This window comes from Brachycentrus maculatus, unplaced genomic scaffold (assembly GCF_059751285.1).
Source record: "Brachycentrus maculatus isolate JH-2025_06_01 unplaced genomic scaffold, ASM5975128v1 h1tg000039l, whole genome shotgun sequence".
NCBI classification, from domain to species: Eukaryota; Metazoa; Arthropoda; class Insecta; order Trichoptera; family Brachycentridae; genus Brachycentrus; species Brachycentrus maculatus.
The window spans coordinates 4742953-4768071 of record NW_028280793.1 but is presented as its reverse complement, the minus strand read 5'-3'; the positions used below and the strand labels follow the sequence as shown (position 1 = coordinate 4768071).

Genomic DNA, 25119 nt, shown 5'->3' with positions numbered 1-25119 from the left:
TCACGAGTGTCGAGTCTAGTAAATATAATTTTGTTTGTATTTTTTATTCACATCTAGTGTTGTACGTAATACAGTGTTCATATTTTCAAAATCAAGTTTTTTTGATTTGTTGAAACCCATTTTTAAATAAAGGACTTTCAGTTTTAACGGACACTCCCTCCGATGAGTTCCGCTATATCGAGGTTTTACTACCAGATGAGATAGATTGAGATGGTCTGGGCATGTGAATCGAATGAGTAAAGAAATTATAGTAAAACAAATTTACGAAATGAATCAAATTTGCGTTATGATATCTCAATGATATATTCCCAGACTCACGTTATATTTAAAACAATATCCATTATTTCGGTACGGATCAAATGTGAATCGGCAATTAAGCGATTAAAGTAAATGAATGATGTAGAACGAGCGTGGGAAATAGGGTAGTTCCGCGGGCCGCTGGTTCGTCTCGTCACCCGGATGGATGCGCTGTGTGCATACTCCATACTGCATACTGTCTCGCGCGAGTTTCCCAAATCCAGGCTGTTTGTTTACCATAGGGGACAATGAGAGAAACAGAGAAACGCAATCTTGTGCCGAGACGAGGCGCTGAGTCACCACCAGTCACTAACGCTGGCACGAACACAGCCACGTACAGATAACGAGATCAACTAGTTTATAGGAACGACGTTGTTTCAAAACAATCGCAGAAATAAAAATCGTTAATGTCGGAGCCATCGATGAAGCCGTTAGATTATAGTCATTGTGTATAACGAATCGCTAGCTGATTGAAATCGTGTCGTTCCTGTTACGAATGTAACCAAATGAGTTTTATACATTCGCTTTAAGATTTCGAATTTAATAAGAAAAATGTGATATAAATAAAGGTTAATTCATGATACATAAAAGGGTAGGTATTTTTTTATCTGTTATGAATTTAATAGATATAAGGTTAATAGTAAATGAAAAATACATTAAAAATATTATTAGTGTTTAAAGCATTATCTTTATAGTCAGAGACGTTAACAAAATGTTAATTGTGTTATTGGCACATATTAAAGAACACGGAGATTCTTTGACAATAACAAATTCTTCGAATTTACTAATTCATCTCATAGACTCGAATCGCGTGTTCTATATATATGGGGGTATAAATATTAAATACTAATAAAAAGGGTAAAAAATAAACATAATTGGAAATCTTTTACATTCGGAAAGCCCTAAAAAGTAGCATCCCTTTCATAAATACCCAAATCAATTTTCCGTATGGTCCTTTGTTTCATTCGACATAATTGCTCTCACTTTTTTTCCCTTTCATTCTTTCCAACTTACATATCCTTGACCTCCTTTTCGCAACCACCCTAAGTGCCGTTTGGTCTTCATATACATTGTAAATGTGTAAATAGTGCTTAGGTAGTGGTGTATAGGGTTGCTTGCACGCTCGTGTAGTAATTGTCCTGACGAAGAGAAGAGTGCGTCTCGAAACAGACTAAAATCTCGATAAGTGGTTAAATACCAACATAAGCAACACTTTGCTTTGCGTTTAACATTTTGTAGACAGCAATTAGTACACGCAAACAGTGTACGTACTGCGTACGAACTCATCAAGATAGCATTGTTCGCCTAGTGCTGCCAAGGAGCCACCGCACCGTGCCGCTCGAGGCGGTGAGACATTAAATGGCGAACAAAGGACGCTTACAGCAGACGGTAAATGTTTGCGCATAACACATACGAGCCGGTAATGAGAAAGAACAGGATTAGTCGGAATTGTACGAGAATTGGCATTCTGGCAGTCATTGTTCGGAAAGAAGCTCCTCGCGAGGCCGTGGATATGCTAATTGGCGGCCGGCACGGCAGGGCGCTGCAGCGGATGCGGGAGGAAATCGAGGAACTACCGATAACGCAGAGGAAAAAAATGTATTACATGGTCGATTGCTTTGATTCTCAATATCATCATGAGCACACAACAATAAAACAAAGAGCCCTCCATACAGTCATAATTTTCCGAGAAAAAAATATTTCCATCTCGACGTAATACAAACTATTGAATTGTGTAGGCATGTCTGGCACGTACATATTAGCAATATACAGCTTGCACAAGCTAGTACAAGTACGGATATGCAACCACGAGTCCCCTGACCATTGCTGCTATGCTCATTTTCCTATCTATAGTACCTACTATTCTTCCTACATTTTATGCAACACTCCACGCATAATTTCATGCGGACAAAGGTTCAAAGAATTTTTCATTTTTTTGTAAAAAGCGTCTTAAATATTCTACTTCTATATCCATGAATTAAGAGCGCAGGACTGATCACCTGCCTACGTGTGTCGATCAAATTCAAACTGTGTCGATTCGATAAAGTACCCTATGCATTAACAGGTTGCTGCTAGGATTCAGAAGAAGAAAGTATTCTAATTCATTATCCTGCAGTCGCGGACGATGGGTTTGTCCGGGATATCGAGTTTTGAACAATAACACGCGCCGAACAAAGCGATGCACATTTTAAGAGCCTTATCACTTTATACGATCCGATTATAAGTTGGAAATGAATCGGCGTGCCCGCATTACTCATTGGACAAACAATGCGATGGCGCGAAAGTTCACCGAAATCTGAAGGTTATTCGAACGTGTGCGACGTCAAACTTTTTCACCGTGTCAGGGATTTTATACAATTAAAAATATAGAAAAACTTCGATATAACGGACCTCTATTTAACGAACTTCTGATATAACGGACAAAAAATACGGACGAATGATAAAAAAAAATTACAAAACGTCCTATTAATATTATACATGCTTAAATTCAAGTGTCGCCGCATGGAAATAATTAAACAATTTTTAGCGGCCATGATAATCACAAATAGAATTGTGTTAGTGTTTTGTATTGATTATTTATATCTAAAAATAGTGTTCATATTTTTAAAAAAAGTTTTGTTCTTTTATTTTTAACCTTTTTTATATAAAGAACTTTTGATTTTAATGGACACGCCCCCCCCCTTAATTAGTTCGTGATATTGAGGTTTTACTGTGTTGTATCTTACTTCAAACCCTTATCCGCACCCCAATGGTGCATAGGGCACTGCATCATATATGCGCTGTGTTATCTTTATCGTTAACACATGAAGGAAAGGTGATCAGCCCTCCACTTCAGGTACCACTCCAGGATAATATTGAATCAATATTAGAGCGAAAAAATTACTTATTATACTTATTTGACCCCCCCCCTGGGAATCGTACCCGGGACTTACAGAACGGTAGCCGAGCGTTCTGGCCATTACACTACGGAGGCGGACAGATTTTTTTGTATCTTAAGTAATAATAATAATTTTTAAAAATTTGATAATTATTTTGAACGGATTAGTAGTCGGTTAGGGGTTAGGGCAATGTATCGGCTGCAGAGATATGCAGCGTGCCGCAGAGATAACGAAGTATTGAAATGTCGAGACTCGAGACGTTGGGACTCAAATGTCAGACGTGTAATAATGAACGTGTTTCGCAACGAACTATGCACAGCTAAAATTATACTCGGATCAAAGTTAACAACACTCCCAACTCCAACTGTACCGGTTTCGTTTTCAATTTGTTGCCATTATACCAACTGCAGGACGTGGGTGGCAACGGAATTCACAATCTCGCAGATTTCCCTTGCGTAGGTATTTATCATTTTGGCAGTCATAACGCATCTTTGTTCAATTCATCTCTGTTCATAACGCAAGTTCATATTTCTGTGCAAAAAGTTTAAATAACAACATCTGTAGAGAAAGAGTAATTATATATTGTATATTAATTAAAAGCATTGATAACTTTGTGGTATGGTAAGAAAACACTCCGCTTACCATCCATTGTTTACTTTGTGTAATACCACTTTTATAAACACTCATTTGTGACTGTCGGTTTCGGAAAATTATTCCATCATCAGGTCATTGAAATTAAAATAAAATGATTACGATTTGACATTTGTATAGGAATAAAATGTTTGAAAGAGAGAAAGACGACAAAAAATTAAGGACTAATTAATTAATTAAATTATTTTTTAAGGAGTAATTACACCGCTCAAAAAAACCTTAATTAAATTCTAGGTTAAAATGATAAAAAAAAAATTTTTCAATAGTTAGGGTACATCTCAACCAGTCATTTGAATTATTGTATTTAATTTATAAATATTAAATCGCATAATCGCGCCCTACGGTGCATCAGGCACTGCATCGCACCGAAGATTGTAAGACATCTTGATCGATAATTGTATGAAGACATCAGTCCTGCGCTTCAGGTACCAGTCTAAGGTGATGTTACACATTATAGGTGTCTCAACTTGATAAGAAACATCAATCGTTCTTTTTATATGAAAAGATGGAAGTCTGAGCGGCGAACGTTACACAAATGTATAAAGTGATCACCACTACGTAGGCGGACAAAAATATTCAATACAGCTACAGCAACCAAAGTTAACATAATTTTTATTAAATAATATGAGTTTCATGATCGATTACCAAGACGGGCAAAAAATATAAATGATTTAATTCAATGTCTTCCTGAACGTAAAGCGCAGTACTGATCCATTTTTCCTCCATATATTCAACAATCGAGCTAACACTGTATCGATCTGATGCGGTGCCTTATGCACTACTCAGAGTGCCAGAATATTGCTCTTATTGTTAGCCGACTTCCGGGTAACGGTACTCGGTATACCTGCGTCGCGAATGGGCGTTCTTCTATATGCCGCAAAGGGAGTTTGATGGTAACAATTCTGTACAACACTATTCAGGGTTTGATGGTACACAAAGTTCATAGAACAAAAGGCACGTGCGCAGAAGAGTGCGGAGGCATTTCCGCTAAACGTTTCGACAGACACACATAGTCGATGAGTCATAAAACGCAATTAGTAATCTGTCTGTATCATCTCAGAAAATGGCCTTCGGAAATGTGTCGGTAGCGTCTGCGTTGATAGGCCTGAACCAGTCTAATAGTGTCTTCAAATTTCACGAGCTAAATAAGGAAATAAAAAATAAAAACTAATCATCCAGCCGCTTCAGACGAATGCGTGAAAAATCGTCGTATGACAGAATCAAAAATGAAGACATCAGAAATGAATGTAAAGTTGAACTAGGAATAAATGAAAAGATTAAGGCCCAGTAGTCAATAATTTGCTTTAAACCCAGGAAAAATTTAAATAATTGTTTTTTTTTTCTTAAAACACCGTTTTTGTATTGAAAAACTTAGTTTTTCTTCAAAATAAATACATGGTTTAAAACAGAAACAAGTTATTGAAAGGTAAAGAATTAAAAAAAATATTTATAAAAATATTTTTTCGTACGAGTACAATATTATTTTAAAAATCTTATATTTATTCTTCATAAAAAATCTAATATAAATCCTATTTATTCTTTTTCAAAAATTGACCGCAGACCGCACGTGACTTCTCGCGCAGCCGGTCGATTACTGAATTTGATGCACTCGCAAAAAACCACAACTCCTCCTTAAGAAAAGTTATTAAAGTTAGTATGGACATGCGGAGCGAATGGACGAGAGATTGACTAAACACGTATATTTCAAAAATGTGAACGAAAGAACTGAATGAGGACGGCTAAAAAAGACATGGCACGTCTCACGAAGATCTGGCAGTGTCAAAAGTGTACGTAATCAGAGGGCATGTATGATTAGATGTATGGATCTGAAGGAAGCTAGGAGTGATGGTAGTACATAATAGTAGTAGACAAGACGAGTCTGATGTGCATAGTATGTGGACTGCCGCAAAGAGTGCAGTCCTTGTAAGGTTGAGGAAACGCTCCATAGGTCCATAGGCGGCCGTGGCATGCGGATCACGCGTCGGAACGGGTATGGCGACCTCCGGGAGCGCACGGAGCCGCGGAACGCGACTGCGAGAAACCGCAACTCGGATGGACGGTGTTCGATGACCGCTCGGGGAGTAATGTGCGGTCGCCGAGGGCTCTGTATCCTATGTCCACATGGAAGCGATCTTCTCGATTCGCTAATGCGACATTAGCCGGATAATAACGACACTCAATGCGGTCGCGATATAAAAAAAGGCAGCAGATAGCTTTCAGTGGGAAAATTTATATCGTATTTTAAGGGGGAACTGGCAAACATCTGATTCAGAAAGCGATCGGCCGCGCGAGGGTAGAAACGTGTCTGCACGCACATTTTTTTAAGAATACTTATATATATTGGAACTTAATTTTTTTTTTAAATATATATTAAAAAAATATTTTTAGTAACTCCTTACCTTTTAATAACTCTTCTTTTCAAAGTCATATATAAATTTCGAAGAAAAACTTATTTGTTCAATACAAAAACGGTGTTGCAAGCAACAAAATAAATAATTACGTTAAATGTTACCTGGGTTTCAAAATAATAAGTTTCAGGGTATTGATTACAGGGCCTTAAAAGAGTAAATCTCTAAAAACATGCTTACAAAAAGTAATAACGGGATATTTTTAGGGAATTATAAAAAAAGAGTGTGTCCAAATCTTTGTTCGCAAATTCAGGATTTGTCTCCACTTACGGGTTATTTACATAAAGGATTTATTGATATCTAAAAAAAGATGAAGAATAATATGCAAATCAGGGCATTTACAGGGCCTGTGATTAAGTGATCACTTTATACACGGGTAACATTCGCAATTCTACCTTTGATTTACAACCATACCACATAAAATATTCAAAAATGTAACTATCCGACTCATTACATAATTCGCAGATGCGAATTAAAGCGACACAATGGGCCGAAACCGGTAGGACAGCTGCTAGTCGACCGAAAGAGTATTGAACATAATATCCAGTAGTTGGCAGTCGGTAGCCGTAACAGGGCGTCGAGTTACCCACTTCCTCGAAATGGTGACAGCCAACCATTCGACAAATTCAATCACCAACTCTAAAACATGATCCCAACATTCCTACCTATGTACAAGCGCTGACGCGTTCTTATATCGCTTCGAAATGTACCTTTGATAAATATTACCGAATTTGCAGAAAAATTCTTAGTATTTTCAAAATTCCAATTAAATGCATCGATATACAATATACATAGCTCTGAAGTTGAAGATTGATATATACGACTATATCATCTATGGGCACTGCATCGAATTGACGCAGTGTTATCTTGATCGTTACTTACATGAAAGAAAAGGTGATCACTTCTGCGCTTCAGGGACCAGTCTAGGAAAATATTTAATAAATATTAGAGTGTAAAATCACCAATATTTATTTTAACTCACACCCTGGGAATCGAACCCGGGACCTTCAGAACGGTAGCTAAACACGCGGTCGATTATTCACGTGAAAATGTGTGTTTTAAAAAAAAAAACTATTTTTAAAATTTCTAGCTACAAGCTTATTCATTACCTTAGAAATTTGTAAGCACAAAGCAGTAATGATATTCCATGAAGTATTGCTATTACATTAGATAAGGTTGCAATATAACCTCTAATGGAGCTAATTTCTAATAAGCGATAAGGGAAATTCTAGAAATATAAAGTCATTCACACGAATAGTGTATCCATAAATAGAGTTATCTCATGTGCGGTAAATGCGATACAGTACAACGTGACTAATTTTTCATAGTAATTCCAAGCACTGCAGTTATAACTTTTGATAGGGAAATGATTCATAAGCTGTATAACTCGGTAGTTTTCATGGGAAAAATACACAATCTAGAAATTTTATATGAAAATTGACGTATCTTTAAAAAATTCTAAGTTATATGTTATATTCAACACGCATACATACAGATGGCTTAGTGCTAACTCCCTGGGGTTTCATTGGCAGTTAACAGGTTTGCACTTTAAATCGGTGATATTAATATATTTTTAAACAACAAAATATTAAACATATCTTACCTCTTCTGGAACTTTCTCGGCATCTCCGTTTGTTTCTTTTTTAGCTGGTTTCTGCTTATCCTTTTTGCTGAAGCTAATCGACCGGATAGACCATTTCTTCTTAACCTGTCGACATATAGTTACGTCTTAGCATCTTGTGTCGGATTGTGGTCCCGTGGTTAGTGTCACGGACTCTTGAGTCTTTACCACAATTTGATACCTATTTCTAATAATGAGCCGCTTAGGCTCACAGAAATAGTATGAAATTGATGTATCTTTGTGAATAATAAAAAACGCAAACACATACTTCTTTTTAAAAAAATCTACTTTCTCAATCAAGAGAGAAGTTAGCAAATCGATGGACGATTTATTGTACAGAAATAAATATTTTTAAATAAATAAATCAACAACAAAGTGAAAACATCGGTTACTGTATATTTTAGAAAAATATGAGTGTACGTTAATCCTTGTTAATAAAAATATCCTTTTATGAAAAAGTAAATATAAATGTACGTAACGCTGATTCATATTCAACTTGTTATAATATAAAGCATAATATTTTATATTGTAGGGATGACTATAATGTTATGAGTTATGCCAGTCTCACACAATGGATTCGATACAGAGTTTATATCAGAACCCTCGAACCCGACGTGTGAGGTCGACATTGATTAGATTAAAATGCGGCGCCTTCTGCAACTTGCCTTTTCTTTTTTGGGTTTTTTGTTCGCTTCCGGTTCCGGTGTGTTTTCTCCTTCTTTCGTCTCCCCCTCGCCTTCCCCACCCCCGTTCACTGTCACCGGTGTGAGGATGATTTCTTTTTCGTTACTATTATCCTTTTCATTTTCCTGCGCTTCGTCTTCCTCTTGCATTTTTTTCTCCTTCTCCTGGAAATAATAAAGTTAGTCCATTTTTTCAAACGGCGGATCAAACACATCCTCACTCGAGGAAGATGGATGATGTCTGCGTAATATTTCATGTGGTATTATTAGTCTGATGAAAATAAATTCATTCGAAAATAAAGTTAATCTATCATCCTCCATAATCTGGTAATGTTATGAACACGAGCTATTAAAAGCAGACAATATAATAATGAAGAAAATAATTAATAATCCCGTTATATACCGCCGAAATAAATTAATTACAGGAATCGATCGCAATTTCCGAACAGTAAACGATTCGATTGCTGGTTCAAAATCGTAAAATCGAGTTTATGTTGTCGCGGTAAAGCCAAAAATGCAAATTAGGAATAATCATTATTGCTAGCGGATAAGACTAAAACTTGTGTCGGGTTGTGGTCCCGTGTTTTAGTGACACAAGTTTTAGTGTCCCGTGTTTAGTAACTCTTTAAGTCAGAGTTACTCGGTTCGAACCCACTCTACCACAATTTGCTACCTATTCTAACAATGAGCCGCTTAGGCTTACAGAAATAGTATGAAATTGAAATAATTGCGTAAATAATAAAAACACAAATATTTCTCTTTTTTTTAAGTCAATGAGTATACTTGTGATTTTACATGTACACTGGAACTATGTGATGCGTCCAGATAAGGCTCAAGTCGTCTCCTTTTTTGAAGAAAAAAACTATACATTTAAAATATGTATTTAAAAACGAGTTGTAAAATCATTTAGAAATAAGTGAAGGAACATTATTCTTCTTAGTGCAGACTTTATCTCATCCATTCATAAAAATTGACAGATGGCGTGTTCAGCTTCGCACTTTCCTAATCCACATATGCATCCTATCTATAAACGCGTGTAAAAATGTGGTTTGATTTGGAGAACTCACAGAGATCAGCGTGTCTTGGTGAGCTGCATCCCCGTTCAGCTGTGGCTTCAGTGTGTCCAGATCTTCGATCCTCTCCAGTTTCCCCTCGCCCCCGGCCCCCGCTGCGACCTCCCCCCCTTCTACAATGACTTCCTTCCCCGTGGTGATGTCCACTGACCTCTTGCTTTGCCTAGCACCCATTGTGCCTGCGAAAGAAAAACAAATAAAGTATATGTTAAAACACATCTTAAACACAAAATCAAGTGAGCCGAAAATCTACATTCGTCATTTCGAAATCACACGTCGGAATTACAATCTTTAATTCACCAAATATGTATATAAATATCTATTTGAAAGTAATTTTTAAAAGTTATATCCTGAACTTAGAAAACCTTTTAAACATCTTTTTAAATTCATCTTACTCATATCGATAGCTCGGCAAAGCTTAATACACCTTGAGAGACATGATTCACCATTTTTGTATAAATCGCTATAAATATTACCAGTATAATATCCTCTCGCAACACATGTTTGATTCTTTGCATAAAAATAAATTGGGGCATGGTTATTCAACTAGATTTACATCTGCTGATGGGCTAATCGCACCACAATTTAAGAACAAGTGTGGATCAAGAACATTAGAATATATTACTAGCAAAATATTTTTATGTTGCCGAGGAATTTAAAAACTAACAGAAAGTTGAATAGAACTAAGCCTTTATTGTGCGTTAATGTGATATTTCTCGTATCATTTTTTCTCGTGTTGTTTTATTTATTATTATTAACAAATACAAATTTTGTAGATTCTTAACGTTTGTTAAATCCCCGATGTATATATTGATCAATTTCTTCTATAAAAATATGTTATTGTATATAAATAAGTAGCATACTATTTATGGATACTTATATACAATACTTTAATTTTTATATACCTTTTATTTTTAAATAAACTTGTGATAAACACATTATTAAATAAATTTGTGATAAACACGTGAAAGCGATATTTATTGATTATTTTTTTAACTGTAAAACTTTTCGCAGACTTTATTTAGGAACCTGGCTTGAATTGTAGTTAAACTTAATAATTTATTATATTGATTATTTTACATTAAATAAATAAAATAATAATTACGACAATCCGTTGTTATTTAAAATCCATTAATAAATACACTCCGCGAGTATAAGTTGCTGATAAAATTATATAAATCATTTCATCCTCCTAAATCTTTGATCAAATGCCGAACGGCTTATCGTATTATTGCCAAAAACCCTTTAAAATCATCACATACAGCTCTGTAATAAATCACGGTGAAAAGTATAGTATGTTCATTCCCAGGAGCCAAGAAGGAGAGAGGATAGAGGAATAAATGTATTCAAGGGTTGTGCTAGATGTATATGTAGGTTAGTACAGCAGCAGGCTTGTCGAGAGGAGAGTAGCGCGGTGGAGTGCTCGTGTACCCTGGGGGGGAGGACTAGGACACAAAGCGCAGATTCCGTTCCAGTGGACGTTTTACCCCTTTTATCCTGATAACCTATCGTACCGTAAATTAGAAGTGACGGCTGAAATTCTTTGAAAATTCTCGAGATTTTTTCAACGAATGGTGAAGAATTTTTAATTTAAATTCCATGAAAAATTTATTCAGTTCTGTAAACTACGAAGCTGATGATTAAAAAACAGTAGATTTTATTTTCTAAATTCCCTACGTGAAAAAATAATGTATGTTCAAGCATGTTTTTTATTTAAAATTTGTTCGAGGCGTTTTTTACTCCTAACTAAAACATGTTGGTTTGTAAGTTGCGTATTTTCAGATTTAAAGCAAAAACCTGACAACATCACATCCTACAACGTTTTATTGTCTCAACTAACTGCTCTGTTAATTTTATATTACAAATGCATGTATTTATTTTACCAATAAGAAATACTATGCATATACGGTTTAAACTTAATACTATACAATAAATAAATATTAAAGATTACACATATCGAAGCTCTCTCGCATTTCCGGATTAATTCTCAGAAAAAGTTCACCGACTAAAGAAAGTACAACGGAAAGAGCCGGAATAAATTTTCAATTTGTGAAGGAACACCAGAGTATGGTAGATAGATGGAATAAAAAAATGTGTAGTCCCTTGCACGTCCGCTTGTAAGGGCTCGGGATTAGAGGCCTCCCCGGACGAGGCAGTAAATCATGGTAATCGTAAGTAAGGCCAGAATGGCTCATAACGGGCTCGTAAATCAAACTCGACTACGCCGCACCGCGAAACTTCACAATCCAGCAATACAAACTGTAAAACATTTTATATTATGGCCACCGTACCGCTAACTATAGCTACTCACTGTTACGGATTGTGTAAGACTTTAATATTAAAGGTTGATATTTTTTTTACAACTTTCACCTCTCGTATAAATCCTCTAAGACTTGACCTAATAGTATAATTATTAATAATATAACAATACCTGAGCTAAGCAAGTTTTTTTCTCCAAATGTTTGACGATACAAGATTTATGAAATAATAAATCGAAAGGCCACACACACCCTCTGGTAAAAATGCATTATTTAAACGTCATTATGATATAAATCGTTGATCATAATTACGGACTGTAAGCAAACGTACGATTTATCTGTTAAGTTAAAACTGCATAGAGAAAAATTCATTTATTTACTACTTTTCACTGTATTGTTTTTCATGAACGCCTCACTAAGCAGAACCGTGACGAGACGTCCATTTCCTTTTAATTTCAAAATATATATCCAGGAGTTACCAATAACATAAAATAAATTCAAATAAAGAATATGAAATACGTAAATAAGCACAGAGATAAAATTATAGATCCATAGAGAGCAGAGGAAGACCGAGGAAAACTTGGCACAATCAGGTATGTCAAATACTTGAAAGCGGCAGGAGTCGTAACAATCGTCGGGTATGTATGAGGAGATGCATGAATGTAGAAGAGGCGAAGAATGTTTGCAAAGACAGAGTGGTGTGGCGTTCGATTCTCTCTGCCTACCCCTGCGGGGAAGCGGCGTGATGGTTAGTTAGTTAAGAAACATTACAAAAGGGATATTGGTCTGTGGTTACTGATGAATGATTTTATTCTACTTTTAATGATTGGTTTCATTTCAGCTTTCTCGAAATGTTCCAAAATACACAGGTTTCAAGGCTTTTATTAATTATTTAAGGCTTTTATTGATATTGGAAGCAGGAATTGCTTTGAATGCTTGTAGAAACAAACTTTTCAACGCGGCATAAGAATCCTAGAGGACCGACCACCAAACCTTTTTTTTAAATAACATTTAAAGGCCCGTTGAAAAAATAAAAAAAATTGTTACATGCATGTGTAATAAATTTAAATACATGAATTTATAAACAAAAATGGAGTACGTCGCACATTTTCCATCGAGATTTATTGGTTTAAAACGTGGATAGCCAAAACATGACAAGATGTTTGTAAAATTACAGTAATGACTTTCCACGTTGAGAATATTTAAATGCCTATCAATTATTCCAGCTTCCCTCTTTGATATTTGAATGAATAGACATGTAAATTACACCGGCAATCAAGGGATAGATACAGATCAAAGGATTTGGTTGGCTTAATTACGATTGTTATACTGTCAGTATTGTTGAGATCTCTAATGACTAATGACTATGAAATTACCTTCAACCTCGTGAAGAATAAAGCCAAATTTAATTAAGTCAAGGGTGAGTGCTTATTTCTTTTTTTAAAACAGACGTTATCAATACGCTTTTGACTCATGTTCCACCAATTATGATGTAAATATTTTGGGTCGTTTTGCAATTTTCGCAAACAGAAATATGAATACAAAGTCACTAAATTGAAATATCAGAAATTACCAATATATTTTTCACGATTAACCCTCTAGGTGCAGCAATTGATTTTTCAAATTTCAACGAAAAGTGTTAATAATACACGGAAAAGTAAAGCACTGCGTTAAACACTGTGTCACATTACGCTTGCATAAAACCACGAAAAAAAGTTCATAGTCGTTTTTTTTCAATTAAAAATATATAGGTGATATAGACAAGTTTTCCCTGCATCATGACGACTTGAATTAATATCGGATTAGCACACGAGCAGTTTTTTTTATGGCCAAGCCTATATATCGGCACACAGCACTTAGACATAAAGTGGCGTGCCGATAAAGTGGCACTCAGCATTTAAGGGGTTAAAGCATCAATTTTGTGGTCAGAAATTAAAACAAAATGTTAATTAGGTGTACCGCTAGTTTCAGGATTATTCGTGTTTTTAGGACACACTGTAAACTTTAAAAAAATGTTACAACTTAAAAGCATCTTAGTTAAACGCGTAACACGAAAACACGAGGTTCTCTACGGTGCCATGAGCACAGTTGGCAGGCAAATTGAAGGTTTCCTAAATATTTCCAGTCATGGAGACTTAGTTGATACCTTGATGTCCAACAATGTTTTTTCGACAGTAATTACATACAGATTTCATGGAATAGTTGCGTGTTGAACGCATGAGAAATGAAGAGATGGTTCCAAATGACGAGTTCACTAACCCTTCAGCGTGAGTCGACAAAATTGTAATTTGTATCCACTGCAAGTAGAATACACAAAGGAGATTCACTTAAATACCCGTGATACCCGAAACACTGAACACTGTAATGATAAGTCAGAAAACGAAGAATCCAGTTAGAATACTACTAACAGAAATGATTATTACCTTACACGTTTTTAAAAGGAATTTAACAACCGTAATCGTAAAACTGTAAGAGGTGTACTGAAATTATATTACAGATAGGAGCGTAATGGTGCGGATAATCATAATACACGAGGAAATATGTACATTAAGTTATGGGTACAGTCCCAAGCAGCAAATAAAAAATATGTATTCAATTCACACATAAATAATTTTGAAAAATAATCAAAATAAAATTGAAATATCACTAACCGACATGTGCTTACTTGTTTCTTCATAAGTCTCTGATATAAAAGATATTAAAAAATGTTTTCATTAAAAAACATGTTACAGGACAGGATGGTGAAAAAAAAAAAAGACTTGTGAATTAATCTTTTTTTTTTAAAAAACTTTCTGAACGGGCAGCAACACGGGTAGTATTTAAAACACACCATTTATTTAGGATTAAAAATCTAAATTCTTATAGAACATATAAAGGAATTATTAATTACTTTTAAAAAATTGGATTATCTATTGAAAAACTAACATAGTTTATTCTAAGGAATACGGTCCAATACAATACTGAAAACTGAATCTAATACTGAAATGCTGAAAACTAAAGAAAGTAAAACAAAAAAATAGAGCTAATAAACTAGCTAGCACAACATATTCTTAGGACAATTGTTCTTATCAACAACAAATAAAAACACATTAAGGCGGCAGGTGGTACATTTGTACGTGGGGACTACGTACAACACAAACAATATTGCAACCAGAGGAGTTGCTGGTACAAACGAACACCATTAATGGAAACACATTTTGAAGTGCAATGCATACAAACATTTAACGGGCTATTGTTAAATGTCACAAGGAATTTAAATTATGCACTAAGAATACGTGCGTATATTTCGTAGATAAGATAAAAAATAACAATAACGTTAGGTACACTTGTGATATCTAAGTATTAAAACAAGGAGTTTCATGTTTAAAAATATGCGATTTTATGGCTTGCAGAAAATTTTAAAAGCAAAGGGATATTAAAATTCTTATAAACACACTTACACTGACCATAAAATATAACTAAAAACTTTGAAAGGATCGAATAGATTTTGCTATAATAACATATATGTAACCGCCATGGAATAACACGTCGCGCGAGATTGCCGACAAGTTAAGAACTAAACGCTGACAAAAATTGTTAAGATAGGGACCGTAAGCGGTGCATTCAAACCTCAAAAATTCCACAATGATGACAAGGCCGTATTTATCTGCGCAGAGCACACTAAATGCGCTCGAATCCACCTCGGGACAATTTTATCACGCCAGAAAGGCGAACGCGAGCACGTCTCTATTCTGCATTTTAAGCCGGTACATACTTCCGTATAACGAACAGGTAGAAAAGAAAAACAGGGCTGTATTGTCCCTAGAACAACACTCATACAAACTGCACACAACGGCACTTAGCTACTGTGACACTCGTCACCTCGAGTAGACACTTTGTTTTTATGTCCCCTAACCAGAAGCTTCGTTTTAAATGAATGAGTAGTCAGTCAGTCAGCGAGCGTAGAGACAAACTTTCATTCACGTGTAACAAAACACATAATCAAGTAAGTCGAAGTAGTGAAATGGAGGATGATGTTATGTCGTATTTTTTTGAGAAAAGGGGTTGAAGTATACATAAATACATATAAATTTAAAATACATCTACATTATACGAATGACAGTTACACACGAAGAGGTCTAATGCGTCATTTAAGCGTCAACTGAACGATTACTAATATACGTATAATTACTCACGTAGTATTGTACGGCTGTACCTACCCAGGAATGTTAGAATACTAATAACAATCACAAATAATTGACACGATATTGATGTCAAAAACAAATTAATGATAATGATGTTTAATGTTTAATATTGTGGACAGTAACGATTATTAACGGGTCCAGACAAATATTTGGTACATCAAATAGAGTACAATCGGGATGAATAGGCTTTCTATTCCCCGTGGAAAAGTGAACAATTCCAACGAAAGTCATATCCTACCAACTGTAAAGCATTTTTTATGCATTGTTACAAAACTGATAAATATTATTGTAGATACTCATAACAAACCATAGTGACAATCAAATGCCAGCTATCATAAAAGAGATAGACAACTTCCTGTTTTACATAATATGTGAAGAATCCTAATAAATGTTTTATTTTTACCGACAGGATTATGAGAGTGAATATTTAAATGCATTCTTTAGACTCGCAAATACATTATAAAGCACTTTAAAAGTATATTCTTATCCTTAAAATATTGATAAGGAAAACATTCAGAGCATTCAGCAAGTCGTATATCATTAGATAACATAACGGAGTTATAACAATAGCGAAATTCCGATGGAATAAAATATTATTTAGAAAACACCAATATCAGCAGTATTCATTACGATTTGTTTTAAATACACTTTTAAGGCCTTTTATCCACTTCAAAACACACGTCAACAAAAAAATTATTTTAACTGAGCTGTGAGAACTAATATATGAGTTGTACCTATGTAAATAAAATAAAATTGTTAACGTTAACAATTAATTTATTAAAAATCTAAAATATATTATAAAATAAAAAAATTTAATTACAATCATTCAATTAAAAACACAAAAATTACTGTAAAATGGTGGTAATCTAAGTTACATAAAAAAACTTTCTGTAACAATATTATGAATAACATTCGCAAAGGAATATGAGTAGTAGGCTGACCAATGGGTCGATTCTGAATGTTATATCTACATATATAAACAACCTTTACTGTACTTCTGGACTCTTATTTTTAACGATTGGAATTTTGAAACTGGTTATTGATTCGTATCATTTTTTTTGGATAAAGTAAAGAAGGTATAGTATAATGAGAGTCAATAATTTCTGAAAGAGAAAATATATATTTTTAAATATATCTAGGGTTTATTTATAAATATAAACCAAATATTTAATTGTAACATATTATTATGTATCGTATTTGGCTTATCATCGACCGCCAAACGGTAAAATAAATCTACTGCGTTAAAAAAAAAACAGGGGGACTTACGCGCAGGCAAACGTGAAAGCGCAGCTGCAGTTTGACGTGTACGGATTTTGGGAGGACCTCGACCAATTTTTTTTCCACTACAACCTCAAAAAATGGAAATACTAAGTGCATTATGTTTTGGATCGATTCAACAAAGGGAAGTGGGTCAAAATCGCGATCGTTATTGGCCGATACATCGAAACCCCGTTGTCAAACAAAAAAAAACATCCAGCATGATTTACAGTGGAACCTCTCATAACGAGTACAATTCGTTCCAGAATCTTACTCGTTAAGCGAACATGTTTTGTTTTTACTGGCGCGGAAGTCCCGGCTCACAATTGAATGTCGTGAAAAGAGGGCTTGCCTATTCTTTGTAACTCGTTAAGGGAACAACTTTTTCAGATTTTTTGCTCGTTATGCGAATTACTCGTTATGAGAGGTGCTCGTTATGAGAGGTTCCGCTGTATATTTAAAGCATTTTTATAGAGAAATGTGCAGCGATATTCTCATAAGAAAATGACGACTAGTTGGTTGATATTAACTTATCTACATGCGATATCAGTCACTATTATAGGAGATCTTAATTAGGTGACAACTTTAAATAACTGGGGGCTATTGCTCTATTTCTTTTCAGACAATTAAAATCAATTGAGCAGATATTTAGCTGCATGAATATTTTAAGGCTCACTTGAATACAGAGTGAAATTATTATTTGCCAATACTGCGCTACATAATTTCAGTATTGAACACGTATTATGTCGTACGTTGTTGAATCGGCAGTAATAATCGTCATTTTTAGCGACCCATCAGTTGGAAAGTAATAACCCTGCACCTGCGTACGTGTGACGACGGCAAAATAATGTCTCTTTTGTTACGGTGATTCAAAGCCATGGAATGTTATGGAATGATAACATGTTTACGTTTGGGCAACGTTACTCACAGCTCGCAAAAGCATTCATCGACTGTGGTTGATTATTATTAATTACTTATTGTATGTCAAGAGCCGTATAATACTTAGTGGTTTTGATAAGAGCGATGGGAGTGTTAGTACAATATGAAACTGAAAGTGTGCCGCTCTGAAATGACACGGATATCAACGATAGAGCAGACCATAAACCACCAAATTGACATTTCACAAAAAAAATCATTTGAATACGGCATTTCTTAGTCATCGCACGAATTTTTAGAACATTCAGCATTATTACCATAGTACAAATAATGCTGAACTTGAGGAAAATAAACTATTTTAAAAATATGTATATAATACATGCTCGTGCATAGTTGAAACAAGAAAATCTTTTAATTGCTGACTTTTTTATTTGTTTAATATTATTCCAAAATATATTACATTTTAATTATTTACTGGACATTTCTACTTATAAATTTTCTTATATGTACTAGTTACGCTGTGCTTCTCCAAAAAAGAGACTTAGCTCTTGTCCTTGGAGAGGGAATACTTAGTACAAATATATCTAATAAATAGTACCTAACGTTTATTTTTCACAATCCGTAAACAGTAATTATAAAAATAAAATAAAAAATAAACAAAATGACAGATATACATATATGTTGGTATCTTAACAATACATACTTGTATGGAATAATAAATCTGGAAAAAAAAATTGTATGTAGTAAGTAACCTGCCAATCAGCATTCCACATCATTTGCCTTATAAATGTACACATGTAATATAATCATGTTGAAGATATTCTACAACACTGCGTAATTAGTAGATACAAATCTTTATAGAGTAGGTACAGGACCCGCAAAGGGTGTTTATATTATTAAAAACCTACAATACATTAGTTGAACTTATAGTTATTGAGAAAACGATATTATATTTTTACATTACGATTTATATTAATCGCAAAACCGTTATTTGATCTGAATTGAGTGAGAAATGAATGATACATCTTACAATGCTTAAGCAAGAGTTTTCTTATTTCTTTCAGCAGAAAAGGGTTTCAAACATTAAGCAGAATTTAATAAAACTTTATTAACTTAAGTGTGAAATAAGCTTTTTACACGAAAAAATAAACCTGTATTAAAAAACGCATTTTTTACATACAATAATAATAATAAATACAAGGCACTATCGCGTGTTCGTTTCTATTTGTTTTTAATTCCCAAGTGTTTATGTCTCAAGTCTAAAATTATATTTTAAAACTTAAACCACAAACACATATAAGTAAAAAATACCGATGACCTCAGATGGAAATCTGCAATTTTTTTTACATAATTTTTTGCAATAAACAGCACGGGTTTAATTTTAAATTTTAAACATATTAATAAGTAACTATGTATTTACAATTTATACTCGTATTATAAAACCTTTAATTTAACTTTTTACATTGAGGAAGGTTGTATAGAATTGCCCTGAATAACTATTGGGTTTTTCTCCAGGGACTCGTTCCTTGTCCAACTTACCCTTGCCCTAACCGTTGCTGCTATTCTCATGTTGCTACTTATTGTTCCTCCTACATTTACGTTTCTATATATCAGTAATATCCTTCGCCCCGCGCTCTTCATTTACATCATCTGTATCCTGTAAAATATATTCTACTCCTAGATCCGAGGTACTGAAACCCAGGACTAATCAACTTGCTTTTATATAATTGACGGTCAAGGTAACACCGCGTCTATCCGAAGCAGCGTCCTATGCCCCACTGGTTGCGAACAAGGGCCAGAAGAACGGTCGGATAATTTTATTATAAAGTAATCCGAAGGAAACCTTAATTAGCTTCCGTTAGTTGCAGAGTTTCAAGCTAAAGATAGTTCTCACGCCCATTCATGCTTGCACCCTGTGAATTATATTTTTGCATTTGAAAACCAGCACACAAGGTCATACTCGAACACAATGCATTGCAGAATGATTGTTATTCATATTTGTATTAACATGGAAGATAAAACTAAAATAAATGGTTTGTAAAATAAAGATGGTAAATTTGCAAAGCGCAAACTTTTTTTTGTAAAGGAATAGCGCACGAAGCTTCCGTACTAGCGGCTGTCAGCGACAGGGGGTGGGAAGGAAACGACGAGAAAGGAAGTAATGAGAAACACGTCACAACACCTAGGGTGTTGAAAGACCTATAATTTAAGAAAACCCCGTTTTTGCATTTCTCTCGTAACGGGAATCAAACACGCGATGCCAGTTCCGCAACGGGATTGTCATTTAAAATAATTCATTCAAAACTCTACGTACAATCAGTTAGATACATTGCCAAACATATAGGCTATGATCTATATGATACGACATCCTATAACCGATAAAAATTAGGCGTCAAATTTACAATTGGGAGTCCCTTGCGCGCCCAACGATTACTGCTTTTACTGCTCGGGCCGGAGGTCTGCGTATGCAAAATTCGCGCACCGCTTTTTGACAATGAGTATTATTTATAGAAATCATACTCATAAATATTTTTTTAAAGGAAAGGAGAAATATTTGTTCTTTTATTATTTACACAAATATTTCAATTTCATTGTATTCCTGTGAGCCTAAGCAGCTCATTATTAGAAATAGGTATCAAATTGTGGTAAAGTGGGTTCGAATCAAGAAACTCAGACTTAAGAGTCCACGACACTGACCACGGGACCACAGCCCGACACGGTATGATCGATGTTGAAAGGAAAAAGTGGTCTAGTTGGAAAAAAAGTGTAATACAAAAAAGTGCGAAAAGGTAATTTTAACCGACAGTGATTTTCCATGGTAAATTTGTTACAAATTTATTTATTGAAAAGGGAAACGATTCACGTTGAGAAACCGGATCTAAATAGTGCATTTACAAATTGCTTGTAGCACAAAAACGAAGGTCAATTACACCGATATATTGCACCGACATTCTGGCGACGGAGTTCAAGTCACGCACGCTGATAACTATTGTACTAGCTGCCAACGCGAGGGGCTACGCGACTACGGGCACAGGCGATGAACTTGTGGACTTTCTGGGTATTCCTTCTTCGGGCAGGCGCGCACCCCACGCAGTCGGTCGGACAGCAAGAAATGACCGGCTAAAACTAAACATACAACATTTTGAGTGTGTTCAAATACTTGTCCATAAATCTGGATTACCTCCAATTAGGAGTAAAACCAGCCTATGGCGGTCGTAAGCCCTTTAAATGCCTAGATTTTCATATTCTCTTTCATCTATGTTGAGGTGTCAAAAACTAATATAAAAACTAAACATCACATTAAATTGGACTCCTTAGGTACGCAAAAACACATTTGGGCAGAAGACGGGATCATCAGGAAGAAATTAAAAACGGCTTTCTTAAGAATCCTCATAAACAAACGGCTGTCCGCATTATCTTTTATTTCTCGAACTCTACAATGCAGACAGTTCCGTTTATCTTTATGAACATGGTCACTTTGCTAAGTTCATGAAGACTAATTTTCCTTCACATTTTTTATCATTTTCTATGCAAAGTAATTCGCTAGACTTTGGAGTTATCTACTTCTCCCGGTGATCTTCATGGAACGTCCTATACATCACTTATATAATACCTTTCCAATGATTATTAATATTTTTTGTTAAATAAATCCTGTTTTATCTTTTTGAAGCTCTGGTAAACAACTATTCAGATCATTAATAATCATATTGTAGTCGTACAGGAGAAAGTGACCAACTAACAAAATATAAAATGTTCAGGAGGGCCATTTAAGTCACTTTTGCTTGGCAAGAGAATAAACATCAATGCAGTTAGCCATTTTTACCAAGTTAATATATTATACTTCCAAGTTTAAAAACCTTTGGGATTTTTTCAGGGCAATATTAAGCTAGTAAGATATCAAATACTCAATTATTACGTTTTTGTAAAAACCATGCACTTGGTCACTTTCTCCTGTATGACTACGATACTGACAGATATTTTAATAAATACGGAACAATGCCCCGAAAATACGCGAAATACAATAGATTGACAAACCATTGGTGCAATACATTTGAAATTACTATAATATTGAAAAGGCGACAGTTTTATGCGAACTAGATGCCAATTGCACCGCTTCAGCAGATACAAAATCGCGTTGCATTACGAGTACGTTTGAAACAGGATGACCTAGGTACATTACTAGATAGTGCCGATGCCGTTACCAAACCGGTTCTTTGGCGAAATATGGATTGGGTTATTCGTGTCTATTCCACATGAACTTTCTGTTACTCGATTGAATAATAGTTGCACTTTCTTCCTTGCGGAACTCCGATATTCGTTCTTAGATACATTTGTAAAATTCGGCATTCGTCCAACATTTTCGAAGAAAAGTTCGTATATTACCGTAGTATTTGGACGATCATCTCAATATTACAGTATCTCAGTATTACAGTATCTCAATATTACAGTAGTAGAGTCAGAGACAATGATTGTCAACAATATTTTTTTTAAATATATTGAAGTACAACTCGCAATCCAAACACTACCGGAAAGAATTTGGTACGAATAGTGGAGTTCTATGAAACGTAATATTTATTATACTTGGAAAATGTATTATTAATATAGGTTAGTTGCCTGATGAAGAATCATTGGCCAAAGTGCTAATCGCATTGCGAGAAACGTGACAAAGTGGAGTTACTCATAACTCGCAGAATAGGATGATTAATCTGTGCAAAGTGCACATCGGAGGCGTTCCTTGATCGAGACCGTTCGAGCTCGCGTAGGCTTGGAGAAAGGTGCAGTACAGCGAGATAAGAGAAGGAAATGCAGCAGCATTATAATAGAGATGAGAATATTTCTAAGCATTAAAATCAAATACATAATACAGTAGTGAGCAGTTTTTTTTTTTAAATAAAAAATAAATTGTTGTGATTTCTTGATAGATTTTCAGTTCAAATTATTCAACAACACTGTTTAAAAATGATATATGAAAAAAAAAGTGTGGTTTGATTTTTTTTGGTATATCATCTTTAATCAGTCTTGTTCAATAATATGAACTAAAAATCCATTAAGAAATCACAATTTTATTTTTATTTAAAAAAACTGATATTTTCTGGAAACATTTGAGTGCTCGCTACTGTATATAAAGCACCCTTCAGATAGCATTTTACGAAAATGGCGCTTTATAAATTATCCAAATTTATTTATTATTTATTACTCACTCGTCTACGGTGAATTCGCCACAGCACAGGGCGGTTTTATTGATTGAATTGAGGGTATTTTCCATATATCTTTCATGTAGCCATGATTCTTAGCGTAAACTAATTTCCGCATAATATGCCATTTAAATATTAGATATTTGCTTACAAATGATCCGATTGGAGATTTTACGTGCTCTTGATACCCTCGGCTAGATGTACAGTCCTTTTCTTTAAAAACCCAGGACTTAAGAATCTAAGAGCATGCTTTTTGATAATAAGAGGTAGAAAGCAAAATAACCCCCAATTATTTGTGAATGAAAAATTACAACATTATACATTAAGTTGTCGTATGATCAATTCGATTTTATTTGAAATAATCTACATGCGGGTGGTCTCACCTTTCACGGAAATGGAAATAAGAAATAAGGGTAGCTACTATTAGTAGCAAACAATAATTTAAAAGACAAAAGTCAGAAATTAGCAAATAAAAAAGAAAGGAATACACCAAATTTATCAGAATATAATATATAAAGGCGTTAAGATCATGGCAAAATATTAAACCATTTGGAAAAGAAACCGACAAATGGACCGGCATTTTTCAATTTTTCAGACCGCACCGATGCAGTTGCTAGTAGATATCTGTTTTTATTCAATTCAATCGGGAAATTTAAAGGCGTATAATATGTACTCAATTAGTTTAAAAACACCAAGTTCTTCCGACTGTCCAGCTTATTTCTAGAGCCTTCTTTGTTCCACGATTTGTATGCATAAACGCGCATTAGTCAGACGAATAGGAAACTATCGGAATTGTATTCAGAATACAGATTGTGGTAATAAACATGAAGAAGAAAAACAGATATTATATGAGCAAGGCGTTCATAATTATATTGACAGGGTGCGCAATAATATATTTTCACAGCGTGACATTTATTTCAAATGTAGGATTATAGCTGACAGTTTTAAATAGTTACATTTTGCATTCAAAATAAAATTAAATAAATTATTCGTATAAAAAAACTCTACATCTCTATACTTTAAAATTTACATACATTTAAAATATAATAATATTGGAAGAATAAGGTTATACCCACCTAATTTGAAAATTGACAAATCAATGTTCATACAAAAAAATCCGTGTTAATACTAATATGTAATCATAATTACGGATATATTTTACAGTATATTATTATATAGAGAGAAAAAATCAAAAAATAAAACCTATGTATATAAATATGTATTTAAAATCTGTGCAACAATGTGCTTACCGTTCGTGACCAATAATGCGATAAACCACTGTGGGACAAAAGCGTAATAACTGAGAAGTAACCGTTTTTATAACGATAAAAATATGAATTAAAATAATAACTTATTACGTTTTATCGTAACCTCCAGATACAATCGTTTAAATTTAAATAAACCGTCACCGAATCTTAACATTTAATAACAATTTTTATTTAAAGATAATTCAATACACATACCATGCAAACGGAGACCGACAAAACGTGCGAATTCGAAATATTCAATTGACATTTTAACGAAGGTAGCTGGATACACCACAATTACCATAAAATAAAAAATGAAGAATATACGAAATAAAATATATTCCACCGTTAATTATGAAAAATAGAAACATAAAAAAGATCACAAAAACAAATAAATATAAAGCCGGCTTCGAAGTTGTTGTCTCAGTTTTAAAATTGTTTTAAGTATAAAGCAAAACATACTTAGGATCAAAAATAAATTAAAATATTT

General features: G+C 34.3%; 1 protein-coding gene across 9 annotated transcripts in view; it reads right to left on the bottom strand.

Annotated features, from left to right (window-relative positions):
* LOC148312542 (uncharacterized) overlaps positions 1-25119 on the bottom strand; it is a 63961-nt gene that overhangs the window by 38674 nt on the left and 168 nt on the right. The window contains exons 1-5 of one of the 9 annotated variants that reach the window (XM_088277212.1): positions 15926-15980; positions 14130-14270; positions 9607-9791; positions 8522-8704; positions 7839-7943 (exon numbers count right to left, since the gene is read on the bottom strand). In XM_088277212.1, coding sequence (XP_088133338.1) covers positions 7839-7943; positions 8522-8704; positions 9607-9786 — 468 coding nt within the window. In that variant the 5' untranslated portion in view covers positions 9787-9791; positions 14130-14270; positions 15926-15980. Of the gene's footprint in view, positions 1-7838; positions 7944-8521; positions 8705-9606; positions 9792-14129; positions 14271-14517; positions 15695-15925; positions 15981-23388; positions 24105-25119 lie in introns of those variants that run through there. The other 8 variants (XM_088277209.1, XM_088277211.1, XM_088277213.1 and 5 more) reach the window with 8 other exon arrangements.